General features: G+C 36.2%; 2 protein-coding genes across 3 annotated transcripts; one reads left to right on the top strand and one right to left on the bottom strand.

The window, feature by feature from the left end:
• Positions 1-2,664: 2,664 nt before the first annotated feature.
• On the bottom strand, positions 2,665-7,052 carry cpb2 (carboxypeptidase B2 (plasma)). Its single transcript, XM_067404361.1, has 11 exons — positions 6,898-7,052; positions 6,252-6,327; positions 5,917-6,041; positions 5,587-5,695; positions 5,395-5,496; positions 4,787-4,891; positions 3,933-4,043; positions 3,647-3,737; positions 3,344-3,546; positions 3,132-3,216; positions 2,665-3,012 (listed from the first exon to the last, which is right to left on the bottom strand). The coding sequence occupies exons 1-11, from the start codon at positions 6,972-6,974 to the stop codon at positions 2,807-2,809; spliced, it is 1,290 nt and encodes a 429-aa protein (XP_067260462.1). The 5' UTR covers positions 6,975-7,052; the 3' UTR covers positions 2,665-2,806.
• Positions 7,053-7,391: 339 nt separating this feature from the next.
• On the top strand, positions 7,392-15,704 carry alg11 (ALG11 alpha-1,2-mannosyltransferase). 2 transcript variants are annotated; one of them, XM_067403190.1, is made up of 5 exons: positions 7,392-7,471; positions 7,896-8,117; positions 9,638-10,009; positions 12,270-12,873; positions 14,098-14,230. In XM_067403190.1, exons 1-5 carry the CDS (start codon positions 7,425-7,427, stop codon positions 14,101-14,103), a joined length of 1,251 nt encoding a protein of 416 aa, XP_067259291.1. In that variant the 5' UTR covers positions 7,392-7,424; the 3' UTR covers positions 14,104-14,230. The 2 variants fall into 2 exon arrangements, with proteins under 2 accessions (XP_067259291.1, XP_067259292.1); XM_067403191.1 differs by having other exon boundaries at positions 7,422-7,471; positions 12,270-12,847; positions 14,098-15,704.
• Positions 15,705-16,121: the final 417 nt, after the last annotated feature.

The raw sequence follows: 16,121 nt of genomic DNA, 5'->3' as shown, positions 1-16,121 counted from the left end.
TTTTTAAATTAATTTAAAATTTTTGAAAACAAACAGGTGAACATGGCTTCTTATTGGAAGTATCTGATTCTGTCTATAAGTATGTCTACCAGGACCCCAAAAAAGAGCAGCAGGGCCTGTCTCATCCCCTGATAAAGCACCTGTGCCCACCTCGTCCTCTACACTTGTGCCTACCTCATTCCCAGAGGAAGCCCCTGTCCCCTAAAATAAAAAAAAAAACCTAGGACTACCTCATCTCCAGAAGAAGAACCTTTGCTCGCCTAATCCCGTGACAAAGCACTTGTGCCTGCTTCGGTCGGACCCTCCAGGTGCCCAGAAGAAGGACCTGTGCCCTCCTCATCCCAGGACGAAGCACCATGCTCGCCTCATGCCCAGAGGAAGCACCTTTGCCCGCTTCTTACCCTTACAAAACACCTGTGCCTGCTTCGTCTCTTGACATAGCACCAGTGCCTGTCTTGTCTCCTGATGGAACACCAGTGCCCGCTTTGTCCCGAGAGGAAGCGCCAGTGCCCGTCTTGTCCCCTAATGAAGCACCTGAGCTTGCCTCACCCTGAGAGAAAAGCACTTGTGCCCTCATCCCCAAAATAAGCACCTGTGCCTGGTGCCTCCCCAACAAACCATGCCTAAGGAGCATTGGAGCTTTGGTAAGTCCCACATATATCTCATTTTTACTTTTAGATTGTTTTTACTCAGATTAATAAAAAAAAAAAAAAAGTTAATATTTGTGTTATCTTTCGGTAGAAGTGATTTGTCTTTAGATTTTCAATCAAAGTCCAAACCACTCTGAAAACATTCCATAAGTGTAACATCATCCCAAGAAACAATATGGCTATAATTGAGGAACTCCTCCACAAAATACTTCATTGCCCTTTCTGATAAATGGAACATAACTTCTCCTCTGCTCGGCTCGGCTTAGCTTCTTTCTGTTACAAACTCAATACCTTTCTTTTGTTGAAGATCTTGTGTTCTGTCACACACTGGCTTGACTTGAAAATCAACAAACGATGCTTGATACAGAAGAACGATAAAAACACATTTAATAACCATAGGGAACAATACAGATATTGCCAAGATGAGCTGAGTGACGTTTTATCAAGTAAGCTGCTGTTCAATTTGCAGAATGACCAGACTGCGCTCTCCTGTGCTCAGGAGTCTGTATTATTTAATCAAACTCGCCAAATCCAAACTACCGAGGACACAAGTCCAAACTCACCATCATTTGTATTGCTGCCATTATGTATCCTGATCTTCAAGCAGAAGGAGCCTCTCTGGGCCAGACACTCAGAAATTGGTCAATCCGCTTGTCTCTCTGTAGTCGTTACTGTCTCGCTGGACGAAAACTCTGAATGTTTGTTAATGTTTCTTTCCTCAAAGGCTGAAGGCTCAGAACGTGGGATCTGTCTCTGTAGAGGCTCAGAACCAGAATGTATCTATCAATGTCTATCCCCTTACAGGACAGACTCAAAATGGGGTGGTATCTGTTAATGTCTCAGCTTCGCAAGCCAGGACTCAGAACGGCATATCTGTTATGTCTCACTGGATGAACCAGAGACTCAGAATGGTATTGTATCTGTTAGTGTCTCTCTCGATGGGAGACTCAGAACAACATATCTGTTAGTGTCTATCCCCGTACAAGACAGACACAAAACAAGCAGCGTCTGTTGAAAGGGTACCTTTATCCATTTCCGATGAGTAGGAGATTGCAATTTGGCACTTCTCCATTCGAGTGCTGCGATTGGCTGCTGGCATCTGAGGGGACACACACAGGCCCACCCTTCCTTCCCCCTGTGGAATTCATTTGCATAAAGCACAATGTTGAAAGTCTTTAAAGTGTTTTTAAAGTTTACCAATTCATTTCTCACTTTCCAAACCACCACCAGAATACCTGTAATATTATTCTAATTAAATAGAGTCCAAACAAGATGGAAAACGATTGAACTGTCATACATTCATTCATTTGTGCAAGATGTTGCATTACAAATAGCTGTCACTGAGAATACTTATTTCTGTTAATAAGTATGAAATGGATGTGTGTAGTTTACATCAGTTTTAAGGTTTCCAAATATAGTTATGAATGGATTTGGATGGATCACTGTGATTTCTTTTTGTTTCACCTATTGCTGCTAAGGTCCTGAGGAATTTTTATGGCAGTCACTGGCCAACCTTAGGAAGTAGTCTCTAGGTGGGTGAAGGGCAGAAACTGCATATGGACCAATGAGAAGTCATGTCCTTCCTAGGCTTGGTACCAGAGGTCTTTTTATTGCTCTCTAAGAGGTGCCTGGATGTTGTCCTAGCATCTTTATCTGATGGCGTTGGACATTTTGTTTATGTTAGTCCACAAAGATCCAATCAAAATGTAGGAAACCTTTGTCCACTGTTACGGACAAAGAGGGGTCCGGCCATAAACTGGGCCCTGGAATGTGTTGTTCCCTACAACAGTATAGACACACGTGACCACTCCTACCACCACAATACAATGCAAAGTGTATTTTGCAGGAATGTAATTTTTCCACATTAATCCAGGTTATAAATGTGGTCCACGTGAATCATGTCAGTTCACACAGAATGCTTCTCTTTTTTTTTTTTTTATTTAAAATGCAAAGAATCTGATGAAGATAAATAGGACACACTTGCATACACACACAAAAACAATAACCTCACTCTCAAAAAAATTGTTTTATTTGATTATTATTATTACTTGTAACATATATTACATTTTCTCAATTGTTGTTAGCACATTTTAAGTATACATTTTGTTTAGTTAAGAGTAAAAGTTCAGAATTTGAATCTGTAGTATATAGTGTACTCAGGTTGTTGGTGAAAGCTCTTCAGTTTTCTTGATCACATGTAAGGCTATGATCTTTGCTGCCAGCAGAGCCTCATTACAGGCCTGAGGGATAAAGCTGGGAGGAAGCAGAAACCCATATCGACCACGATCCTGAAGTTCAAAAGTGAAGGAATATTTTATCCCAAGATTATACGCCCAGTCATCAGAGCCTCCTGGGGCCAAATCTTTTGAAAGAAAAACAGAATATTAACATAACAAAGAAACAGAAACAGGCAAAAGTTCAAATAGAGTTATCAAAAAAAAAAAAAAAAAATTGTATTCTAAGAATAGACAGGAAACTTACAAATGGTTTTTGCAGCTGCACCATATTTATAGTTATTACCGTAGTATCTGCGTATTTTTGTTGAGGCCTCCTTAACAAGTTCTTGCTGTCATAAAGAAACAGAAACATGCTTATAGAAGTAAAAAAAAAAAAAAAAAAACACATTCTTTTTATTTGTATTATTTACTAGCATGGACCACCACAAACACTCATGCATTAACTTTATCACACACCAACTCATTGTGGTTTGGAACCTCATCATAGGAACAGGAGTAAGGAAACAGAAGCATCTGAGAGTAGGAGTGAATGGAGAGGTACAGCTTGATTTTGTCCTTATGGGAGCGCAGGAACTGTGCCACAGCCTGGGTCTCTGGTTCAGACTCTGGGAACTGACCGCAATATGTGGGATCACACGGATTATCGGAGGCACCCTTCGCTTTAGAACAGAGTGGAAGAATTAAACCAGGAGTAATATTAGTTCAAAACAAAAATGTCCTTAAAAGTAAAATTATAATTTCTGTATAATTGGAACTTACTGCACCAGTTTGCATCAAAATTTCTGTTCAAATCTACTCCAGCACACTCGCTGTCTTTGTTATCAGAGCGGTTTTTCCTCCACATACGATCCTGTTTGGTAAATATGAAATGGTTAAGTTGGTCAAGGTTGTTTGAGTTTTTAGAATAAGTACTGTGCTAAATTTGGATCGAGAAAAAGTCAGTTTTTCCCTTTCAGGGAAATTAATAATGCACAACTACATGTATTATAATTCTAACAGCATATTAAATGCACTAAAAATAATAATAATAATTTTAACATATTACTGTTGTCCATGTGTACTTGTATCCATCAGGGTTCATGACTGTCAAGATGTAAATGTCCATTTTATTCAACATCTCTGTGATTTCAGAGTTCCGGTTGTAATATGCTAGTGCCTGGCAAAACAAAACAGAAAAACAACTTTCCATTAGATTTTCCATATATGCTCTAATGTGCTCCAATTTACTGAACAATTACTGGTTGTTAATTCTTGTAAGAATGTATTTCTCAATCTGCTGTATGTCAAGGTCAAATAAAGGCACAGAACCACACAGTCAAGCAAGATAATCCATTATAAACCAGAGAAAAACATATCCACCAAATGCAGCAGCAGGACAAGAGGGAAAACTATGAGAGTTGCTGAGTTCTGTTGCTGAAATGGCACAAACTCATGGCTATATCTACTAAAAAAAGACCAAGTTTTTTTTCTAGAGTTTAATTTTAGCGGGAAGAAGTGGGCAGCGTATTGGCATAATGGTCAGTGTGGATTGAGCCAAATACATGCAAACCAATGGAAATGTGAACAGAAATTTACTGGACAATGACCCAAAGCACATTTCCAAAAACTACACTAATGTTGCCTTGAAGTGGACTATGCTAGTGCACAAATCGTGAAATCTACCTTGAAGACTGGCAAAAATAAAATGTATCTTAAACTGATGACTCTTTGAGATATAATTTAAGGGTTTAATCCACATATCGAGTTTTATCCAAATCATGCACAAATGGAAAGTAGAGATTGGTTAAATGGATTAAATGATTAAATGGCTTAAGTATACAAAGAGGTTGGTGAAGAAGCTGAGTGTGAAGAAAAGCATGATACATAATGCTGAAAGGAGATTGAATACTTTATACTAACATATTTGACAAACCACATGCAAAAGGCTGGGGCGATCCACTCCCGCGCATGAATCCCACAGTCTATCCACATGGCCCTCTTCACCTCATTTCTCCTGCCTGACAGCTGCAGACACACAATGTGACTAGAGTCATAATTTAAATTGTGAATGTGTCTGTAATATGTCTGAAAAACATATTCAATGAATCAAAGGGTTAGTTCACCCAAAAATGAAATTTCTGTCATTAATTAATTACTCACCCTCATGTCGCCCCAAACCCGTAAGACCTTCATTCATCTTCGGAACAAAAGATGTTAAGATATCTTTGATAAAATTCAAGGGTTTCTGAACCACACATAGGCAGCAACGTCATTGCACCTTTTGAGGTCCAGATTAAAGGTATTAAAGTCAACATTAAAATAGTCCATATGACTGCACTTTTTTTTGTTTTATTTTTGCGCACAAAAAGGTATTCTTGTTCAGAAACCCTCAAATTTCATCAAAAATATCTTAATTTGTGTTTTGAAGATGAATGAAGGTCTTATGGGTTTGGGCAACATGAGGGTGAGTAATTAATGACAGAAATATCATTTTTGGGAGAACAAACCCTTTAATACAATAAGTGTACCTTTATAACATAGAGTGGCCGTTTCTCAGAAGATGACCCAATAAGAATAACTTTCACCATGTCTGAATTATCTTGGTTGGTCTTATTTATCCAGTAATAGATCTAATAGAGAAAACAACTATGGTCAAATCGTCATTTTCAGTTAAATGAATGCAAAAGTTGAGGAAAATTTTCTCATTTTTGTCAGTTTACATCTTCTAAAGAATGATATCTCTCATAGAACACGCCTCCGCTCCGGGGATCTGATGTATCATTTCTGGTCTGCATCTCAACCAGTGCTGCTGTGTTTTCCAAAAGAACTCTGCACAAATATCAAAAACCAGATCTGAGGCTTAAAAATCAAGGAGTTGCTTTTTAACATATGCAGACATCATATCGATATAGACATCAAACTCGGAACATGATAAATGTCCTAAATATAAATGTGAATACTCACTTAAAATAATCATAATAAATAAAATAAAATGTTACCTTAAAGGTAACTACATTCTACATTCCACCAAATTGAACAGATTTGCATACCTATAAGTAATGCCATGTTTGCGTAGGAGTTCAGTGACAAACTTCACACTTGTTGACTGAATGTAAAGGTGAACCTCAGTGTTTGTTGTAATGTAACTGGACGAAGCAGGCTGCCACAATAATGTCTGCACAAGCACAGAATATAAGTTTACACGTTAACTGAAACTCACTGGAGGGTCAGTTCAATAAATCAAATCAATTAAACGCCAATATTTGTAGAATGATTCTTACTTGGACTTCTTGTATAACTCAAAATCTACAGTATAGAAATTTGACATTCACAATCGTCCTCTGACAGAATGCCAGTCAACAGATGGCAATAAATAACCGCTCACCTCATTGTGACTTGTTATGTTCCTCACGGTGTCCACATGTTCCTGTGTGGATACAGTGATTGACAAAACCTGGTCGCTGTGTATGAATAAGGAAATAGCAGCAATCATTTTAATTGTTAGTTAGATGTAGGCATTAGATATGTATATAAAGTTGGGAAAGTCTTAAGAAAAAAAAAAATCTAATCATATGCAAGTACTTTATATTGTCTGTAACATTTGGATACGTAATTATTATCAATAACCACTTCAGCAAATGTTGTACATTTTCTGGTTATTTCAAACTTTTGGCTTATTCATAGCCTACTTGTAGTATTTTAGTAGTAATTCCTCATAGGTACAATGTTTGTATATCCACATTTAATAGCTGATTGCACAAAATCTATTATCATTACCCAAGAAAAGATTTTTAAATGTTGAATAAAAAACAAATCCTAAAAATTGCATTGGTACATATCTTGCTCAGATCCATTTTTTCTCTCTCCAGTAAGTAGCTTCATTGTATTCACCCTGATTACAATAAACAATCATAAAATATCAATAAAAGCCTCTTAGCTTACTAAATGTTAACATACTACATACAGAAAATTTTAACTTAATATAAATATAACTGTATAATGCATTATTTTAGAAAAAGGAGAAGACTTACTGTTCCGATTTGCAGATACATTTCTCAAGAAAGATGTTAAAACATATGAAGTAAGCGAGTTGTATTAGGGGCCTCATTTTTTTGTTCTGTCACCAAATAGTTTGTGCAATAATGTAGACAAGGTAAGAGGCCAGTATTGATCTAGAACTGTTTGTTTGCTGGTTAAACTGTACTTTGAATGGTCTCGCTGTATTTCAAAAGTTTGTTTGTAAAATGTTTATAAGGACTGGTCTAAAAACAAATGGTGTCATGTCACCATCATTCAATCGTGATAGTTAATTTTAACATTTCTTTTGCATGCGAGGAGCAAAACATTTAGGGTAGAACTCAACCGTAAATCTTAACACTAGGTGGCATCTAAGGGCAATTTTTTGTTTTAGATCAGGACGCTGAATGAACGAACAGATTCAGGCTCCAGCCCAGCAGGTGGCGAAAAAGCCGTTTGCCAAGCTCCATTAAACACAACAACCGACCAGTGGTAAGCACTTCCGGGTTTTGACGGGTGATGTGTTGATATTTTGGAGAAGATGTCATCCCACGATCACCTGTCTCTCTGTCTGTGCGATTTAATTAGGTAATGATTTTAAACTGTTTATTAATTTTGTAGATTGTGTAAGCTAGTGTCGAGTAAGTGACGTCCAGTGAACTCAGGCTTGCTGTTACAGTACGAATGTATATTAAAATAAACTTTCTCTGTTTACTTTCTGTTTAGAATGAATGAATGCATACATTTTTATGTATTTTATTGAAAAAATTATTTATAACAGTAATGAATATTAATCTGTAGTTTCGTATAATAATACTTTAAACATTCACAAGTATTTCTGATTAAGTACGTATTGCTGGTTAAAATAATATAAGGAAATCGGTAACATTGTACGTTAGAATTAGTTTTGTGATCTTGTCCATGCTCTAACTTTTTAACAGGAAACCTATTGTATGCCAGATGATATTAATATGAAAGTTGGATTATTGTATGTGACTTTTGCCTTCCACAGGTTAATGTGGTCACTGCTGTTACCATGCTTCTATCTGAGTCTTGTCCTGACAGCCATCCTCTTCCTCTTCATCATGGGGGTGAGAACCTGGCTGCAGATGAAGAGGAAGACCAGGAGAGCTCAGGATGGCCGGCCTGCTGTGGCTTTCTTCCACCCATACTGCAATGCGGGAGGAGGGGGAGAGAGAGTGCTGTGGTGTGCTTTACGTGCTCTTCAAAACAGGTCAGATATTTCAGCTCTTATGAGTGTGCCATTTATTTGGCCAGACATTTTTGGGTCAGTGACAAATAAGGGAAAGCAGACAAAAAACAACTACAACAACAACAACAAACACTAAAACCATAATTTAAATAATTTTAAACTATATTGAAACTATTAGGCTATTTTTAAATAACATATTTTATTGTATGGTTTATTGAGTTTAGTCATTAATATTGTCATACAGAATAACATACTTTATAATGATTCCTAATATGATAATAAAAATGCATACCATATCAAAAGCCAAGGATGGTAAGCGTTTAGAATATTTTATGTAAAGTCTTACATGAACTCAACATGATTTGAAACTTTTAAACTGGCTTGTTACTTGGTTGTCCATTGAAAACTATACCATAACTTTCAAAAAAACACACACTGACTTTGACTTATATGCAACTTAATATTGCAATTTAATATAACTTAATATTAATATGAAATATACAACATTATTTTGTGTTGTAACACTTTATTTTACAGTGCTGTAATTACACATTACTATATGTACTTACTATAGTAATAACAGTAAATTATGCATAATTACAAGTAACTAACCCTAAACCAAAACAACCCTAACTGTAACTCTATAGTAAGTACATTCAGTTAATTAATAGTACTCAGTACTTATTTGAGTAATTACAATGTAATTATGGCACTGTAAAATAAAGTGTGACCTTTTGTGCAGTCCTACATGACATGGAAACTTACATCACAGTGTATTGGTACCAAAAAGTAAAATAAGCAAACATTCTAGGCAGACCTTTCTAGACAAGTCCTTTTGGCTCCTCCTAAACTTCCTGTCATTTGGACAAAAAAAATTATTTTGTTTTACTTTAAGTGTGAACAGTTTTCATGCATGGCATTTTGAATATTTTCTTAAAATATAACCTCATGAAAATCTAGGATAAGACTACATTGTTGTGTCACTAGGCATATTTTGATTTAAAGGAACACTCCACTCATTTTCCAACTCCCAATCAAGTTCCTTGATTATTAATTTTCATTTTCCGTCGGTCTTAGTACACGATGTAACTACAGAAGAGTCAAGTTTTAAATAGGAAAAATATCGAAACTCTTTGGTCATTTTTGAGCGAGATGCTATTGGTCTCATCAGATTCAATGAACTATGCTAAGCTATGTTAAATGTGGTACCGCCAGACCCGGAGATCGGCTGAATGGATTCGAAAATGGTAAAACTCAACTGTTTAACTCTAGGGGAGTTGGAAAATGAGCCTATTTTCAAAAAAAAGTGGAGTGTTCCTTTAAAAGCTTTAGTCTTATATTTTGAAATTGCTTAGGACAGTAAAGTGAGCATGGTACATCACTTACCTTTATATAAATGTATCAAGTTCTGCATTTGGCTGAAGCTGTCTTGAAATGCTTGAATCAGCAGGGCTGGGCTTCAGCATGAGCTTATTACAAAATGAAAGACTAATCATGAATTCAGGATTCATACCTTTTTTTATTCCTGTATATATACACAGGTACCAAGATGTTTCCTTCGTGGTCTACACAGGTGATCAGGGCGTGACGGCAGAAGAGATTTTAGATGGAGCACGGCGGCGCTTCAACATCAGACTCCCCAGAGCCGTTAAGTTTGTGTTCTTGAAACATCGTCTCCTGGTAGAGGCTAAAATTTACCCACACTTCACCCTTCTGGGGCAGAGCGTGGGCTCCATCTTCCTGGGGTGGGAGGCCTTGACTGAGTTTGTTCCAGACATCTACATTGACTCAATGGGCTATGCCTTCACCTTACCTGTGTTCCGTTATCTGGGTGGATGTCATGTGGGAAGCTATGTGCACTACCCAACCATCAGCACTGATATGCTGTCTGTGGTTCGAGAAAGAAACCCAAGGTTAGTCATTTTAGGGGGGGGGGTTGGGGGTTAGGGGGGTTCTCATGTTAATCTTGAGTACCTATAGAGTAGTAGGTGCATCCTTCATATTTCAGAAAAGTATCATATTAACAAAAGATAGATACACTGTACAGAGTCTTTCCGAAAAAAAAGCTGAGCTCCTGGCGGCGTGAGCTAAAGAGTCACGAGCGTGCGCAGCTTTTGCGTAGAGATCGTCTGCAAGCTGTGACATCATTATAAATAAGAAGGGAACAAAAATGTTTGTGTTCTTGGCAAATCCAGGGCTGAACTGGGACTTATTTACAAAGCATTCATCACCGAAATTCCAGGAACAAACAAACATACATTCAAAACATAATTTTTGGCTGATGTATGGGTTAAAATAACTCCATTATTACTGTATCCTAGTTCAAAATTGGCCCTATTTTCTTTCTTAATGAACATATTTTTGGTCTTATTGTGCATTGTGAAGTATTGCAGTAGTTCTGAACCAACTTACAACAGGGCCTCTATATATATTTTGATTATTTAAAATAGGCATTAAAATACAATTAAAATTACAAAATTACAAATCAAGATACTTACTTATTTTTATTAACCCCCTCAGCATTTTTTATTAACCATGGCAATTTTTATAATAATCATAAATGCTTTCTAATTATCCCAAGCTCTAAAATATTAAATCAGTTTTAAATTGTGGTTAAATATATATATATATATATATATATATATATATATATATATTATCTTTAATCTGTATCCAGTAAATCACAAACGACTTGAACTTTTGTTTTTAAAAGTAGGAACCTTGAAAAACCTTGTTGGGCCGTAGAATATTTTGTGGGCAACCTTGGAGTAGCTGCATTAGTGCACAGCATTTTAAAGAAAATGACCTTCTGAAATTACTTTTGTAATGTTTGTTGTATTTTCAAGTTGTGCATGAATTGTTTCATGTGCATTTGTAAACTACTGTTTAAAAGGTTGGGGTCAGTATTTTTTTTTAATGGAAGGAATGAATACTTATTCAGCAAAGATACATTCATTTGATCAAAATTGACAGTAAAGAAATTTGCACTGTTACTATTTTAATAAAATGCTGTTCTTTTGAACTTTCTATTCATTAAAGAATCCTGAAAAAAGGAATCACAGTTTCCACAAAAATATTAGGTAGTAGCACAACTGTTTTCAACATTAATAATAATATAAATATAAATATATAATTATAAAATATAAAATTATAAAAATGTTTCTTGAATGTCACGCTGTAGTAGAAACACTCGCTGGAAGCAGGACTTCAGATCCACAGAAGTTTTATTTCAATCCATAAACAGAAGTCTAGGGAAACACAGGAGAAAACAACACAACTAAACAGCTAAAACAAGAGGGCTGTTTACAAGACACCGTTAAAAAACTAAAAACGGAAAACTTTTTATGCGTTTTGGCTGTTCATTTACACGACAAAGGCATTTTCGTGGCCTGAAAAGGCAAACTTTTTAAAACGTGTTTTAAAGGGCAAGTTTTTGAAAACGAACTCCATGTAAACAACAAAAAACTCGAATCTGTGAAAAAGATGACGTCATGCACATACACATTACTTGTTCAGTCTATAGTGTTTCATCGCCATTTTCACAGATTCGTATGAATGGGGATCATTTTGACAATGGTGTCGTCTGTCGCCGAAAACGCAAAGGAAAAATCATATTGTTGTCATGTAAACGTACCCTGAAACTGAGGGCTTATATACATGGAAAACAAGGGAGTAAATTAACCAGACACACCTGAACAGAATACTCAAATCAATCAGAAACCATGGTGACAAGCAAGCAGCGGACAAAGAGAGTGACAGAACTTAACAACATACAAGATTAACAAAGAAACTCAGACATGGATAGACCAGAAAAAGAGATAAAAATCAAACGCTAAACATGAATGTATGAACTCAAAACATGAAAGACAAGTCAGTATATTACAGTGATTTCTGAAGGATCATGTGACACTGAAGACTGGAATAATGATGCTGAAAATTCAGCTTTACTAACACAGGAATAAATTACATTTTAAAATACATTAAAAAATAAAACATTTTTAAATTATAATAATAGTTCAAAATGTTACTATTAGAATGTATTTTTGATTAAATAAATGCAGCCTTGGTGAACAGAAGAGACTTCTTTCAAAAAACAATTTTGAATGGTAGTGTATATAATTGGCTTACATGAATTTCTAATTACATTTGTGCATTCTTAAATCTTCATTCTAGGTTCAATAATGCAGACTACATCTCCAGTAACCCTGTACTGAGTGCCATCAAAGTGATTTACTACTGTGTCTTCGCACTGCTGTACGGTCTAGCCGGCTCCTGTAGTGAAGTGGTCATGGTAAATTCCACCTGGACATTAGGTCACATTCTGGCTCTGTGGCGCGCTCCTAACCGCACGAGTGTGGTCTACCCACCGTGCGACGTTCAGGCCTTCCTGGACATCCCTATTGGGGAAGAGGAAGAAGAGAAAAAGGGCAAAAAGTGTCACTGTGTGGTCTCGGTGGGTCAGTTCCGGCCTGAAAAAGACCATCAGCTGCAAATCAGAGCTTTTAGAAAACTTCTGGACAGGAAGGGGGTGGAGACTGCCGGTCGAGAGACTGTGAAGCTGGTGTTGATTGGTGGATGTCGTAACCAGGAAGATGAAGACAGGGTACTGATGCTGAGGGGATTGTGTCAAGAGCTGGGCCTAGCAGACAGGGTGGAGTTTAAACTCAATATCCCATTTGAGGAACTGAAGAAAGATTTAACAGATGCCACGATTGGGTTGCACACTATGTGGAATGAACATTTCGGTATTGGTAAGATAAAGAATATCATACACTCAGTAAGTTCTATCTCAAAACACAAGGCAGATGTACTTTGTGAAAACACTAAATGAAATACATTGTTGTTACTCACCCTCATATCGTTCCACACCCGTAAGACCTTCATTCATCTTCGGAACACAAATTAAGATATTTTTGATAAAATCTGATGGCTCAGTGAGGCCTTCATTGCTAGTAAAATAAAGACACTACAGTGGTTCAACCTTATTGTTATGAAGTGACGAGAATACTTTCTGTGCGCGAAAAAACAAAATAACGACTTTATTCAACAATATCTAGTGATGGGTGATTTCAAAACACTGCTTCATGAAGTTTCGAAGCTTTACGAATCTTTTGTTTCGAATCAGTGGTTCGGAGTGTATATCGAACTGCCGAAGTCACACCCCCCAGTGGTGAACCATTGAAATTTCGAAACACTTGTGATGTAACAAAGCCTCGTTTACTGAAATCACATGACTTTGACAGTTTGATACACTCACCGAACCACTGATTCAAAACAAAAGATTCATAAAGCTTCAAGGCTTCATGAAGCAATGTTTTGAAATCGCCCATCACTAGATATTGTTAATTAAAGTTATTTTTTTTTTTTTTTTTTGGCCCACAAAAAGTATTCTTTCGCTTCATAATATTAAGGTTGAACTACTGTAGTCACATGAACTGTTGTAAATATGTGTTTAGCAGCTTTCTGGGTATCTGAAAGTGTTAATTATCTTGCTGGCAATGGAGGCCTTACTGAACCATTGGACTTTATCAAAAATATCTTAATTTGTGTTCCGAAGATGAACGAAGGTCTTACGGGTGTGGAACGACATGAGTAATTAATGACAGAATTTTAATTTTTGGGTGAACTAACCCTTTAATGAAATTGGCAAAGATTATTTTGGTAACTACAAGTTTTCATTTGTTAGTATTAATTAACTATATTAGTTAACATGAACTAACAATGAACAATAGTTTTACTGGATTTCGTAATCTTAGTTAATGTTAATCTCAAAATTTACTAAAACGTTTTTATAGTCAAAAGTTGTATCTGTCAACATTAGTTACAGGAATGTGAACATTTTAATTAACTAACATTAAAAGTTAAAAAAATGCTGTAAAAATAAATATATTTTTCATTGTTAATGTTAAATGCTAAAAACAACAGCTTTTTGTTTTTCTATGGTTATGCATTTACATGACTGTTACACTGAGGACACTCATCTTCTCCCACATCTCCACAGGTGTAGTGGAGTGTATGGCTGCAGGGACAATCATTCTGGCTCACAAATCCGGTGGTCCGAAGTTGGACATTGTAGTTCACTATGATGGCGGTCCAACCGGCTTCCTGGCAGACGATGAAGACACCTATGCAGACTCCATGGAACGAATCCTTTCTATGACTCCCGCAGCTCGGTTAGAGATCCGACGTCGGGCCCGTCTGTCCGTCACCCGCTTCTCAGACCAGGAGTTTGAAGGTTCATTTCTTGCAGCCATGGAGCCTCTAATGTCAACACTAAGACTATGAGAGTGATGGAGGAGGGGGTCATGCTACTCTCACCATCTCTCTGTCCTGACTGGCTATAGTGAATCAGCCCCATATAGTTCAGTCTAGTTCACAAGCTTGTGCTGGCCCCATAATACTGACTATGAATCATTCTGTGTCTAGAGCAAAAGTGAGCAATTCTTACCGACCTGTCTTGTGAACATTTGCTCTTTAGTTATGAAACATCACTAAGGTGAGGGATGCATCATGGGAAATGCTGGTTCTGGTGAGATGCCACTTTCTGCTTTAACTTAAAAATAAGAGTGACATTGAATGTAAGAGTTACACACTGCAAATGAACAGAAAGCAGATGATTTTGTTTAATTTAAAACACATGCTGTTTTGTCTTCATATCTGTTTTATGTACATTATATAAGATGATAAATATAGTTTATAATTATAATAGGTTTGTTTTGTTTTATTGTTTTAGAGAGTTACAAAAGAGAGTTGAAACCACGATGTATCAAAAATGTGATGTTTCTCTTGGAAGATTCAAACATTAAACTAGTGCTTTGTTATTATTATTATTTTTTTTAATACAATAAATTATATAGAGTGGTGGTCTGGAAATGATTGTCCACATCATTTTTAGTAGCAATATTTCTGTGTAATTATTACATAAATACACAGTTATTACATTGGACAGCAGTGATCAATTCTTAGCATTGTCACATACAGCTGTCCAAACATTGTACATCATCTAACCAACCTCCAGAAATAGATAAGAATTCTTTTTACAATATAACAGCTATATACAGAAAAGCTATCCCAGGAGCACTGATTCTGGGTAAGGGTAACTGTGTGTCTGTCTAGACTAGATAGCAAAGCGACAGAGAGGGGCCAAATTAAACAGGGCATAGTACTCTGAGAAAAGAGGAGGGAACTGAGAGGGCTGAGAGTATTTTAACTAGCTAGTTAACAATTCTTTAACTTTCAAAATCTAGATGTTCTCTGGATAATTCATATTTAGGTTTAGGAAGGTTTCTCATGATAAAGATGCCTCATCCACCTGCCTGTCAATAATCCAATTAATCTCATGTTATGAAATTGATGATGCTTTATTAGAAATCTATTTGACAATTGGCTGATGAATATCGATACTGACTCATAGGAAGAAATCGTTGTTTATCTACACTGCGATTAGTAAAATCTGTATCATTACTGAGAATTAAAACTTCTAAACCCACCTACTCAGAACTGGATTAGCACAATAGAAACCAGTGAGTGGAGACGGTTTCTACAAACACATGAACATTAGTGGCTAAAAATGTAAGAATGCTTAAAGCAACAAAAGTATCTAGGCAAGTTTTTACACGTTTAAAATGTATGATTTTATAATTTAATATTTATAAAATAATTTATTAATTGCAATATTTGTTCACCAAAACAATAGTTTAATATATCTGCCTTTTACATTTTTTTTTTTTTTTTTGCAATGTTCTATAACAAGCTGTTAAATACACATTCCATTGCAGCAACCCCATATAATGTAGTGTGGCAACACCTCCATTATTGAGACATGGTGCTACAAACTGTCAACATGTTCCGTGAACTTTGATCATAAGTATTATTAATCCTGGACAATTAACATGTAAAAGTTAAAAAATATATATATATATATATTGTTTAACATACTATAAGGTCTGTGCCTATACAGAAATTGACTTTAAAAAACAATCCAACCCTGAGAAATATTATACTAGAGTTAGCTGTAACATATTT

The sequence above is a fragment of the Chanodichthys erythropterus genome, chromosome 12 (genome assembly GCF_024489055.1).
Source record: "Chanodichthys erythropterus isolate Z2021 chromosome 12, ASM2448905v1, whole genome shotgun sequence".
NCBI lineage: Eukaryota > Metazoa > Chordata > Actinopteri > Cypriniformes > Xenocyprididae > Chanodichthys > Chanodichthys erythropterus.
This window is presented reverse-complemented; position numbering and strand designations above follow the sequence as displayed.

Coding starts and splice junctions, on each gene's coding strand:
- cpb2 (XM_067404361.1), bottom strand. CDS start 6,974: ATGAGGCCCCTAATACAACTCGCTTACTTCATATGTTTTAACATCTTT. Junction 6,328..6,897: donor TGTATCTGCAAATCGGAACA/GTAAGTCTTCTC, acceptor ATTCATACACAG/CGACCAGGTTTTGTCAATCA. Junction 5,497..5,586: donor GATATCATTCTTTAGAAGAT/GTAAACTGACAA, acceptor TTTCTCTATTAG/ATCTATTACTGGATAAATAA.
- alg11 (XM_067403191.1), top strand. CDS start 7,425: ATGTCATCCCACGATCACCTGTCTCTCTGTCTGTGCGATTTAATTAG. Junction 10,010..12,269: donor GTTCGAGAAAGAAACCCAAG/GTTAGTCATTTT, acceptor TCTTCATTCTAG/GTTCAATAATGCAGACTACA. Junction 12,848..14,097: donor GAATGAACATTTCGGTATTG/GTAAGATAAAGA, acceptor ACATCTCCACAG/GTGTAGTGGAGTGTATGGCT.